We start from the raw sequence: 12,090 nt of genomic DNA, 5'->3' as shown, positions 1-12,090 counted from the left end.
ATCTGCCTGGAAAGACTATACGGCCTGGTCTACACCTAAAACTTACGTTGACCTAGCTAGGTCACTCAGTGCAGTGAAATATTTTGCAAGCTCAGCACCATAGTCAGGCCTAACCTCCGGTGTAAGGACAGTTAGGTTGATGGAAGGATTCTTCCGTCAACCTAGCCACCACCTATAAGAGAAGTGAACTGCCTACATTGATGGAAAAACACCTTTGGTCGATGTAGGAAGTGTCTACACTACAACAGCACAGCTGCAGCGCTGTAGCTTTGCCTCTGTAGGGGCTGTAATGTAGACCTACCAAAACTGAGAAGGAGATTCAAGCCCACATCCTCAAAGGTGAGGGTCTTGGCCTCAGTTTCTAAGTTCTATTAAAATACCTAAAGAAAAACTAGAGCGATATATTTAGCTGATCCACTTCACTTTAAAGAGGGAAACTGAAACAGGAATGCATGGAGGTTACAAGGGCCCCAAAAGATCTGTATCACGTGTCATAGGACCAAATTCTGCTCTCAACCTCCTTTGAAGTCAGGGTGTTTGAAAGTGTATAACTCAGCAGAATTTGGCCTAATACTTTCAGTTTTATAAACAAAAAAAGAATAGTCTTATCAAGAAAGCTAGATAAAAAATAGAATTTTAAGCTCCTAAAAACAGATTTTTCTCATCATTTTTGATGAGATACATGCTATGCAGGCTCTCATTTAAAATTACTGAGAATTATTATCCTGCTGTGAATGAGATTGTGTGCAACTTGTAGACTTTCAGGCATAAGAACAGGAGTGTGTATCTCATAAAGGGGGTAGATAAAAGTTGGTTATAATGATTACACGCAGTAATTACAGTATTATCTCAATATCAGGAAGAGATAAGATGCTCCTGAAAACATTAATCATCATCTCCACAGCACCTTAGTGTTGTGTCACTAAAGGAATTAAGATTTCAATTTGGGAAATAAGCACTAGGAGCAGTAAAATAAAACAAAGCCCCTGCAATAAACAAGTAATGTATGAACAGCCCAAACTGCTTATACCATCTGTTTTCCTTGAAGAAAGATGGTCTCCCAACAGCTGTAGTCCCTTCCTGTTTTTCACTCTTCCTTGCCCACTATGTTCAGTGCTCCTTATTTTTTATTTTATTTGTATTTAATTTTTTGTTACCTGTCTAACATTGGAAAAGATACTGCAAATATTTACTATCAGGTATAGTTCTTACCACCAGGAGTAGCCCCATTTGAATTCAGTACAGCTACTACCTGTAGTAATCACTACTTCCAGAACAAAGTGTTTGCAGAATTGATCCTTTAGATTGTAAATCCCTTGAGGCAAGGACTGCCTTCTGACTTGTCTGTAAAGCATCATGCACACTAATAGCCCTGTGTAAAAATAAAATAATTAATAGCGGCAATACAGGTAATATGGAAAGTGAACTCCTAGGGACTCTCATCCCATATTCACAAATATTAACACAACCATAAAGATCCTTAAATTCCTAAAATGAGCAATCCCTTCCTCCCATACCCTGTTTTGTCAGCAGCACCGTTGGGGCCAGCAGATCCTGTCCTAGCATCCAAATCTTGAGAGACTCATGAGGGGGCAGCTATCCAGCAGAGCATGCCATTGCAGCTACATCTGAGTTGCCCTCAAAATACCAAGATTATGCCAATGTTTTTGAAAAGAGCAATGAGGACACCCTGCCTCCACACTGGGACTATGACTGCAAAATAGAGCTGCAGCCAGGAGCAAATATACTGTTTGGACAAATTTATGCCATGTCAGGACCTGAGCTGATGGTGCTCTGAGAATACCTCCAGGAGTACCTGGCCTGAGGGTTTATCTGCAAGTCAACCTTGCCAGCCGGCACAGCAGTCCATTTCATCAAGAAGAAAGATAGCAGTCTCTGACTCTGCATCGATTACCATGCACCGAATCAGATAACTATCAGGAACTATTACCCGCTACCCCCCGATTCCTGAGTTGCTAGATCACATGGGGGCTGCCCATATATTCACTAAGTTGGGGAGGGAGGAGGTATACAACCTTGTGCAAATCAAGGAAGGGGATGAGTGAAAGACTGCCTTCCAAATATGGTATGGCCACTATGAATCTTTTGTAATGCTCTTTGGGCTGACCAATGCCCTGGTCACCTTCCAACATTTTATAAATGATGTATTCCCAGACATATTGGATCAGTACATAGTAGTCTACCCAGATGACATATTGGTCTTCTCCGACTACCCTCAACAGCATACCACTCATGTCTAAAAGGTTCTGGAATGCTTATGACAGCCTGGCCTTTATGCCAAGCTCAAGAAGTGTTCCTTTGATCAGGTCTTCACAGAGTTCTTGCTCTTCACCTTATCCCAGAAAGGATCCAGATGGAACCATGCAAGGTCCAAGACTGGCCAAATCCCCACACAGTATGTGAGCTGCAACACTTCCTGGGGTTTGCCCATTTTTTTTTAAATTGATAATTCATCCTGAATTTTCCAAAACAAATTGAGCCCCTCGCTGCTCTCCTCCAAAAAAAAATGCCCAGTTCCATTGTTCTCCTGAGGTTCAGTACTGTACAATATTGGCTCATTGTAACATCATGGCATCGATGTCATGTAAGCCTTCATTGTAGAAACCGACAAGTACACTCAATTGGGGCTGGCCTCTCCCAATGACTTGGTCCTGAACAAGTGTTACACTCATGCATTTATTGCTTGAGGTAGCTCCCCCTGCAGAGCTAAACTATGAAATACTTGATAAGGAACTCCTGATCACAAAAAACACCTTTGTGGCATGGTGGCACTACCTGGAAGGGAGATTTCCACCCAGTCCAGGTATTCACTGAACATAAAAATCTGGAATATCTTTTTAAGGCAAAAGCCTTAAACGAATGGCAGCTTTGGTGGGTCCTATTTTTCTCATGATCTGACTACATCATCACATGTCACCCCAGATCCAAAAACAGCAAGGCTGACACCCTGTCCCAAAGATATAGTACCAACCCCTGAGACCCCAGCCAGGAACCAACCCTTATTCTCAAATCTTGTAACTTTCTCAGTACAGCTTGTCACCAGGATATACTCACATAGATACACTCTCCCTCAGGATTTCCGACTAACAAACAAGCTATTAGCAACAATTAACCGCATGACACCCAGGAAGGGATCATGTATATAAAGGACCATGTCTATGTTCCCGCAAGAGTTGCTTTCCTGTAACTGTGCCATGACTATCCCCTAGCAGGACACTTGGGGCACTTTGAGGCCCAACGATTAATATCCTGCTCCTTTTGGTAGCCAAGGATGTGCCCCATGATAAGGTCATTCATTGCTTCCTGCAATGTTTGTGCCCCTGCCAAGACACCATGCCATAAGCCCTGAGGCGTCCTCCAGCCCTTGGAGACCCTATCTCAACCCAGAGTGGCCATCACTGTAGACTTCACTGTAGAATTACCAAAGTCCAACAAATTTGAAACAATTTTGACAGTAGTGGACCACTTTACCAAAATGGCCCACTTCATCCCTTGCACAGGCCTCCCCTCCACTCAGGAGACAGCCCACCTATGGATTAGCCACATAGTTCACCTCCATGGCCTTCCAGAATGCATCACCTCTGATCAAGGGTCTCAGTTCACAGCCTGGTTCTGGCGTGAGGCAATGCGCCTGTTGGGGGCGCATTTTCTCTGCTTACCATCCCCAGTCTAATGGCCAAAAAGAAAGGGCCAACCAAATTCTCAAAAGCATCTGCAATGATACATCACTAATCACCAGGATGACTAGTCCTCCCTTCTCCCTTACACGGAGTTTGCATACAACAATGCAGACCATGCGCCTATGGGTCAAAGCCCCCCTCTTTTTATATATCAACTATGGGTACCATCTTCAATTCCACCTGCAATTACTTGTGTCCTCTCCCGACCCGGCCACCTCAGACCTAGTGCACTGGATTCATCATGCCCAGGAAGAAGTGAAGGACCACCTGAAAAAAGCAAGAGCAGACTATAAATGGTATATGAACCAACATTGACAGCAAGGTCCCATCTACTCACTGGGACAAAAGGTATGGCTCTCCATGGAGCATCTCCACACCATCAGACCTGTTTGCAAGCTGAACTTTCGGTTCTTGGCCCTTTAAAGATCCTGCAATACGTCTAGTCACTTTTGAATTGCAACTACCCCGGTCTCTGAAGATTCACCTGGTGTTTTGTGTGTCACTTTTGAAGCCCGACATGGAAAACCCTTTCCTTCATAGGACCCAGCCACCTCCTCCACCATTCCAGGTACAGGGCCAGGAGGAATACGTGGGTCACAAGATCCTGGATTTTAAGCACAAAGCACTCTGGTATCTTGTTGACTGGGAGCGGTATGATCCTGAGGAGCACATCTGGGAGCTGGCGGGAAATGTACATGGCCCCACACTCATACAAACATTCCCTAAGAATCGCCCTGAAAAGCCTGGTCCCATGCCACCCTGTGGGCATGCCTTAGAGGGACCATGGGTCTCAAACACTGGTCCACGGGGCTCTTAGGAGTCAGTAAGTTCCAGCTGGCTCCTCAGCGGCTACTCACATCCATTGTGGATATTCTGGTTACCAATAAGCTTTTATGCTGTCCTTTATTTTTAAATGATAATATCCAGAATTCTTGTTTATTTCCTGGTGCACAGTGGTACACTGGTTTGACCCTGCAGACTCTGGTCAGCAAAGCTAACTAAACAACTCTGAATATACACAGGAAGAAGCTCTTCTAAATAAAAGGTGTCATTCTTTCCATAACAGTTTTCTAGGTAAAATTGCATTTTAGCTGGTAACTGAAATTCAGTGCATCCCTGAGACGTCTTTTTCTAAGGTCATAATATTTCAGCAGCATCTTTTCTGAAGTGAAAATGGGTGTTATCCTGTTACTCTATTACTATAGCAACTTCCTGAAAAGAGATTATAGGTGAATTTCTCATGATTTTGTCTGCACATTTAGCACATTTATAATTTCAAGTCTATACAGAGATCATCTGTTTCTAACAGTGGTCTGGCTATAATAATAGATATAATGATATGGAATGCTAATATCTAATGTACTCTATAAAAATATTAATACATGAAACTAACTTTGATCTTTTCAATATTTTGTACTTTGATCGGTTGACCTTTCCACCCTTTCTCACAGGTGAGTGAGGCTAAAAACAACGGGGAGAGGTGGAATGGGTAACCAATCATGCTGAAGAATGTTGAACAGGTCAAGGTTGTGCAGAGCACTGATATTCTTCACAGAATCTATACGTCATTAAAATTCTTACACCCCATTCTTATAAGGGAAGCTGTAAGGAGAACAGACAAAGGCACAACAGGAATCTGTTCTCTTGACAATGACTTTCACAAGAAAAGAAAATGTTCTGAACTATTCCCGTTACTGTCTGAAGACTTTAATCTTGTGGACTTCAGGTTCTGTTCTTGAAATCCTTCCGGTCCCTTTAGAAGTTATAGAAAGTGAGGTTAATGTTTGTAGTTTAATTATGCATTTAAACATTTTGGAGAGTAAGACACACCTGGAAAGATGTTGAGATGTCCCAGTTTTATTCCCAAGGAAGTGCTGGGCTTTTAAAGTCATAGCCCACGATCTCAATATTCTGATAATTTTTGGTAGAACATTAAACTATGCTGGGTAGAGGACAGGGAACACTGGGAAGAGTAAAGAGAAATCTTTCCCCATGCTGATTGTTCCTTCCTTACCAATGAGTACGATGGGCAACCCACAGCACTGGCCTGACACAGATTTCCCTTTGTTGTGCCACCCACATCTGCGATCATGCTACTTACATGCAAGCATTTAAAACAAGCACCAGGTCACTGAAGCAAGCCTTTTGCATTCCCTCTCTTAAAATGAAGACACATCAACTAACAGTGAATTTGAAAGGCAGCCTTGCCTCCTGTTTGATGTATAATTAAGATGAAGTTAACGTTGAAAATCACCAATTGACCAAAGGGATAGGAGGTAACAGAGCAAGAAATTAATGTTGTGTTTCTCCACCTTCTTTTCCAGCTATGGAGAAATCTTCAGGGTGACCTTTGGATGCTTAGAAACTTTAAAGGCAAGTGGAACAACTAGACATAACAAGCACTCCCTGTCACCACCTGCTATGCAAGATGCACTGGTACCCATCAATAAAATATGTGCATACTGCATTTGTAAAACAATTTCAATCTGAATATTGCATGTAACATTGCACCCCACATAGATGCTTCCTGCATCGTTTTACATCATGTTATTAATTTTAAGGATTACTCGTTCATACAAAAGACACACAATATTTAAGACAAAGTATTGAGGGTTGCCTAGATTATGAACAGGGATAGTTAGTAAATTTCTGAATATCTCCCCATAGCCATAACAAATATTTAATAAATAAATAATAATAATAATGCATATTTTCTGTGCAATGTATGATCCCTGAAGTGTATTTTTATAGAATAAAATGACCTGCTTTGATATTCACAGGGTCCTCTTCCCAGAAGTCTGAAAAATGTCCTGTTTTTAAAAATATGGTCTTAAGCTTAAGCTTTTATATGGTAATTGCACACAACCAGTTCATAAAGAACAGCATCATTTTTTTCGCTTCTGACTTCAGTGCCACTGGAGTTATACAGATTTCAAAAAACGTATGACTATACTGACAAACACAGAATTGTTCTGAACATCTGTAAGCAAAATACGAGAAGAATTTCATAGTGAAGGAAGAGCCTGGGCTGTGTAATGCTTGTCAAATATGCTGTATTTGTGCATTAGTCTAATGCACTGAAAATAGCTCAGAACGCTTATCCACTGCAGAATGGCTTTTCATATTTTCATCTGTACAGTAGTTACTATGAAATGTAAAAATAATTTTCTATCAGTGTATTCATAAGCTTCACAAGAGCTCGATTATCTCTAACCATCAATTTAACAAGGCAACACCATACCAATTGATAGGACGATCTGTAGAACAACCGTTTATGCTCTGTATAATATGACAGGGGTCTGACCGCTATTTTGTGCAAGCAGAAATCATGGCTCTTCCACCTTCCCACCATGGAGGTGAACCAGCTGGAATCTAGTGAACTTTCAAAATGCCGTGGACAGAGCTCTACACATCAATAGCTATATCAACAAATCCCTTCTAGTATAAACAAGGCATAAGGTTTTGACGTGGTGAGGTTTATTCTGAGGCAACCATAACTGTCACTAAATGAAATTTCTGGGTGGTTTTTTTTTTTTTTTTCAGAAAAATGATACATTCAGTGTTTTAACTATGGTTTAAAAATGGCCATTTTCCATTTTAAAAAAATCCTCACTATTTTCCACCATTTGGCAAGAGAAAGTGTGACACTCCTTCCCAAGACCTCCCTCACTTTGGGCACAGGTGCTCACTATGCAAATGGTACCATTCTGGCCTTTGTATGTAAAAGTAGGGTTAGGAGGCACAACTGATTTATAAAGTGCTCTGAGATCCGTGGGTAAAAGGCATACACACACGTGCAAGTTAGTATTATTGGTATTGTAATGCTCTATTTTTGCAGGGCACCTTCAAGCCATCTGAACCTGAGCTATCTTTTGTCAGACCATCTCTCACCTGAAATAGCCAATTGCAGATTGGGTTCTATGGCTCCCCGACCCCCTCTTTATTCCAGGAGCATAAGTTAATTAATTATCATGCCGTATTTATGCATGAAAAGTCATGGTACAAGCTCCAAAAAGCTTACAGTCAAAATCAAACAGACAAATACAGTATACAAGTGTAATAGGGTTGAAGGCCCCCTGTGCGCCCCCTCGTGGCCAGGGGTGTCTGAGCAGTGCCCTGCTAATAATTTCTCTTTCAAAGGGCTCCTTATAGACTCCACATGCTTTTCCTGAATCCAAAACACCCGTCTTTGGGGTCTGGGTTTAGTCACAGAAAATAACTCAAAATAAAACTCCAGGTCCCAAATTAAAGTCCCACAAACAAATATTTCTCTTCCTAATCATAGAATCATAGAATATTAGGGTTGGAAGAGACCTCAGGAGGTCATCTAGTCCAACCCCCTGCTCAAAGCAGGACCAACACCAACTAAATCATCCCAGCCAAGGCTTTGTCAAGCCGGGCCTTAAAAACTTCTAAGGATGGAGATTCCACCACCTCCCTAGGTAACCCATTCCAGTGCTTCACCACCCTCCTAGTGAAATAGTGTTTCCTAATATCCAACCTAGACCTCCCCCACTGCAACTTGAGACCATTGCTTCTTGTTCTGTCATCTGCCACCACTGAGAAGAGCCTAGCTCCATCCTCTTTGGAACCCACCTTCAGGTAGTTGAAGGCTGCTATCAAATCCCCCCTCACTCTTCTCTTCTGAAGACTAAATAAGCCCAGTTCCCTCAGCCTCTCCTCGTAAGTCATGTGCCACAGCCCCGTAATCATTTTTGTTGCCATCTGCTGGACTCTCTCCAATTTGTCCACATCCCTTCTGTAGTGGGGGGACCAAAACTGGACGCAATACTCCAGGTGTGGCCTCACCGGTGCCAAATAGAGGGGAATAATCACTTCCCTTGATCTGCTGGCAATACTCCTACTAATACAGCCCAATATGCCGTTGGCCTTCTTGGCAACAAGGGCACACTGCTGACTCATATCCAGCTTCTCATCCACTGTAATCCCCTTTTCCGCAGAACTGCTGCTTAGCCAGTCAGTCCCCAGCCTGTAGCAGTGCATGGGATTCTTCCGTCCTAAGTGCAGGACTCTGCACTTGTCCTTGTTGAACCTCATCAGATTTCTTTTGGCACAATCCTCCAATTTGTCTTGGTCACTCTGGACCCTATCCCTACCCTCCAGCGTATTTACCTCTCCCTGCATCTTAGTGTCATCTGCAAACTTACTGAGGGTGCAATTAATCCCATCATCCAGATCACTGATAAAGATGTTGAACAAAACCGGCCCCAGGACTGACCCCTGGGGCACTCTGCTTGATACCGGCTGCCAACTAGACATCGATCCATTGATCGCTACCCGCTGAGCCCAATAATCTAGCCAGCTTTCTGTCCACCTGTAGCGGGGTGATTACCCGCTCCCTGGTCTGGAAAGGGTTACAGCCAGCCCTGGGAGGGGGCTGGAGCTGCGAACTAAAAGCTAGGCTGATTGGGGAAGCAGCCACAGCTGGGCCACGCCCCAATCAGACCTCAGCTGGCCCTGATAAAAGGGCTATGAGCCAGGAGCTAGGCACACTCTCCCTCCAGCTTCAGAGGGAGAAGGACCTAGCTGCCTGGGAGCCGTGGGTGCAGGCAACAGAGTAGGGCTGGGGAAAGGCAAGAGGAGCTGGGGAGGTCCCCCCTGGCAACTCCCCAGGCTGCAGGCCCCGTGCAAGGCCAAACCAGATACTGGGGTTGCAGAGGCTGTAGCCCAGGGGTTAGGCAAAGGCAACAGGTCCAAACCCCACTTTGCCAATGATGAATGGCTTGTACACTGCAGTCTGCCCCAGTGAGCGGGGGCTAGATGGTGACTGGCAGTAGCCATAGACTGAGGCGAGGTGGGGATAGAGGGTTGGGGGTTCCCTGGGGAGGGGAGACCCAGATCTGTGGGGGTACTGCCAGGGAGCAGCACCCATGGTAAAGGGGCGCCGGGGTCCGGGAGGGACACGGGGCCAGCGACAAGCGAGACATCGGCCGGCAGAGGGCGCTCCAAGGCTGGAAAAGTGAATTCCCTGGAAAACCAGCAGGAGGCGCCACACCGGTGAGTCGCCGCATCGCTACACCACGTAATAGTCCATTCATCCAATCCATACTTTTTTAACTTGCTGGCAAGAACACGAATACCAAGCTCCTCTGCCTGGAGAGCTTTTGCACTCTTTCCCTTGTCTGCTCAGGATCCCTCCTGCATTAGCAGGTTACTCCCAACCCTTCCTGGCTGTAGTGTTAGTCCCAGATCCCAGGACCCTGCTGGAGCCTACTCACTCCTAGCAGTCTCTCTTCTCCTTGAGCAATACCCACACCTGCAGCTTCCAGCTGCTCTTTAGAGGAGAATCACCTGATCCCTCTCAAGTGGGACTCATCTGGTACTCTGAGCTGGATTACTCTTCAGCCCAAGGACCCTGTTACAACAGGATATTACCCTCTCTCTCTATAGCTATTCTGGAGTCCAGCAGGAGGACCAGTCTACAATGCAGCTATTCAAGAGAGCTTACACTCTCAGTATACTTCACTGTCTCTCCCAGCCCATCCCCTGTTCCCACCTCTGTTCACACCTCCCCTGGCCAGCAGCCAGCACTTCGTATCTTTAGACTAGAGGGACCCTCAAAATTCTACCCTAAATCCCCTCCGCGTACCAGGACTGTGTGTGTGTGTGTTGGGATGGGGGAAATTGTAACATACTTCACTATCCAATATAAAAGGTCTGATAATCAGGGGAATTATGGTCACATTTTGTGGGCCTTTTACAAGCTAATGCTCAGGCTGTTGAAGAGAATGGACTGAAAGTGCTGGATGGCTAGAGGATTACACACTATCGTAAACACTGCACATGGTGCACTGAAGTGGAGGACAAGGCCCAAGGTGTAATACTGTGGAAGTTAAGCTTTCGGAAAGGAGGTAATGGATGACCTAGACAAATGAAAAAGACATGACTGATCCACTGCGCTGTTTTCTTAACATGTGATGACTCTCCTTGTGGCTATGCTTCCCAGCAGCCTGCAGGTGCCCCAGCCCCGGGTCTAGCCTGCAGCTGCCCAGGCATCACTTAATGCCAAAGGTAAAGTACCCTCTCCCAGTATTCTAGTTTGGGGGCAGGGGGTGGGGTTTAAGTTCATTTCCACTGAGTCCTTACTTTCAGGAACACTTTGGCTGTTAGTTGTCACTAGTGAAAGATTACCTCTGTGCCTATGTAAAAACAGCTCCCGTAATTTTTGCTTTCTAGAGTAATTTCCTATACGTGTTTCATTTCTTGCTTAATAAAGACACAACATCACTTTTCACTGTCTTGTTTATTTACAGATGATTTCTGTTTCCTTGGGTACTCTGCAGCAATTCTCTTCGGCTGATGTGACATCTATTAATTGCTAGGACTGCCAAACTTTTTCCACTGTTTTATGTCATCCCTAGGTGCCCGGTAATAAACAAAAGTGGTAGAGCCGCCTCAGCAGTTGGCATGAAAAGTGTTGACAAGAGAACAAAAGCAAAGTGAAACCTCAAAGCTATCGTCTACTAATGACTGTGTAGGAGAGCACGCTGGGAGAACTATGCCCAGCATGCATATACTTTCAGAGCAGCACTAATCAGTGTAAAATGGTTGTAAAGGATTATGGGATTTGAATTATGGGTAAAAACAATGGAAGCTTTTGGTTGTAGTAGGGTGGAAGGACTGGTGAGAGCACGGAGCATGGACAAATCCTGGAGGTTTGTTTTGGTCTGGTGGGCTAGTGGTTGTTGGGTGTATATAAAAGATAAAGTATTGAAAATAATTCAGGAGAGAGATGATATTTAAACTTATCACCACAAGACACTATAGGGATAAAAAGAAAGAAAGACTGATCTGACTCCTGATTTCTGTCAGTACTAAAGGAATGGTTTGAACTGTACATTATCAGTTTTCCAAAGAAGAAATATACGGTAGTTATAATTTCCTGAGAGCATACAGGAAAAACACAAGAGACAAAAACAATGTAAACCTGTTTCTTTTCCATCCTTAGTGTCTTTGTATGCACCCCAGCTAATTAGATACTAGGGGATGACGGTTGCTTGTAAATATCTTACATTATATTAACATTTAGATTGGTACAGTAGATATCAGTGTTCATTATGGGCCCAATCCTGAGCGGCTCTGATCACCCTCCAGTCCCACTAAAATAGATCATAATCTCGTAGGATCAGGTCCATGATCTGTGAAATCAAAGGAAACAGACATACCTGAACAAACCTCTTCATAGGTGGGATTTGGGGTACACCCTCCTGCATAACCCACTTGAGTGGAGTAGACTCCTTTCTGTGTCCAAAACTTTCTCTCTGCTCCCCAGAAACATCCCATACCTGCATAATGTGTAAAGTACACAACAAGATGTTAAGATCTAATCAATATTAAATCAATCACTTGCATATTAATTAAGACTCTC

The 12,090-nt window shown here is 43.9% G+C and overlaps 1 protein-coding gene across 1 annotated transcript in view; it reads right to left on the bottom strand.

The window, feature by feature from the left end:
* MSRA (methionine sulfoxide reductase A) overlaps positions 1–12,090 on the bottom strand; it is a 446,149-nt gene that overhangs the window by 213,644 nt on the left and 220,415 nt on the right. Inside the window, exon 3 of the mRNA XM_065401724.1 lies at positions 11,888–12,007. Within this exon, the coding sequence (XP_065257796.1) occupies positions 11,888–12,007 (120 nt within the window). The remainder of the gene's footprint in view (positions 1–11,887; positions 12,008–12,090) is intronic.

This window comes from Emys orbicularis, chromosome 3, assembly GCF_028017835.1.
Source record: "Emys orbicularis isolate rEmyOrb1 chromosome 3, rEmyOrb1.hap1, whole genome shotgun sequence".
NCBI lineage: Eukaryota > Metazoa > Chordata > Testudines > Emydidae > Emys > Emys orbicularis.
This window is presented reverse-complemented; position numbering and strand designations above follow the sequence as displayed.